Raw genomic sequence first — 856 nt, 5'->3', positions numbered from 1 at the left:
ACACCATCCACAGGCAATGCAGGACGAACACCAACAGAAACTTCACCCTGAAAGAGATCACAAAGTAGCGTTATTTTATGTCGTGGCACACTTAAAACATTCATTCCCATATCCTGAACAGGAATATTTGAACCAACATAGGTGACATCTGAAAATGGCAAAGTAGAAGCAACAATGAAGGAGTCAAAGGCACCAGTGTCACGTAAGATTCTCACACGCAACTTATCTTTACTGCCCACCAAAGACACAAAACCTTCTGTAATAAAAGGCAAGTATGACTCCAAACCAGGTTTAACACCAACAAACCCTTCCACCTTCTGCTTTACAGATGTAGCACACAACACAGGTGTAACACCACAGNGGACAGCAATATTGTTCTCAATCATATATCTTACTTCAGCCTTAAGCTGTTTATGCCTTTCCGGGTGTACTCTATAAAAACTTTGCCTTTTAGGAGACGACTCTCCCACATCAACATCGTGCTGTATCAACGTGGTACGTGAAGGTGTATCTGCAAACAAACTAGGAAAATTAGTTATTAATTGACTTAATTGCTCTTGCTGTAATGGCTCCAAATGGCCCAACAACTCTTTCAACCTCTTCAAACGGCCAGTCACCATGGCATCATCAGGACTCAAAGGGTCGTCAGTTTTCAGGTCTGCTACAACTGAATCACCTGATGATATTGATAAACAAACAGGATGACTAGCAGCACTCATTGCAGACACTCCATCCGATAAGTCACAAGACACGTAAGGTTTCAAAAGGTTTACATGAAACAGGTTTTTTTCAGATCGACGAACAGGTGTAGAGATCAAATAATTCTGATCTGACAACCTTTCTAACACTGCGTAGG

At 41.5% G+C, this 856-nt stretch overlaps 1 protein-coding gene across 1 annotated transcript in view; it reads right to left on the bottom strand.

The window, feature by feature from the left end:
- The window catches only part of LOC106526898 (uncharacterized), a gene marked incomplete at its 3' end in the record, with an annotated part of 2,170 nt that continues 1,314 nt past the window's right edge, over nt 1-856 (bottom strand). Inside the window, 1 exon segment of the mRNA XM_014021619.1 lies at nt 1-360. Within this exon segment, the coding sequence (XP_013877073.1) occupies nt 1-360 (360 nt within the window).

The sequence above is a fragment of the Austrofundulus limnaeus genome, unplaced genomic scaffold (assembly GCF_001266775.1).
Source record: "Austrofundulus limnaeus strain Quisiro unplaced genomic scaffold, Austrofundulus_limnaeus-1.0 Scaffold299, whole genome shotgun sequence".
Lineage (NCBI taxonomy): Eukaryota > Metazoa > Chordata > Actinopteri > Cyprinodontiformes > Rivulidae > Austrofundulus > Austrofundulus limnaeus.
Note: the sequence above shows the minus strand (reverse complement) of the source record. Positions and strands in the feature narration are given on the sequence as shown.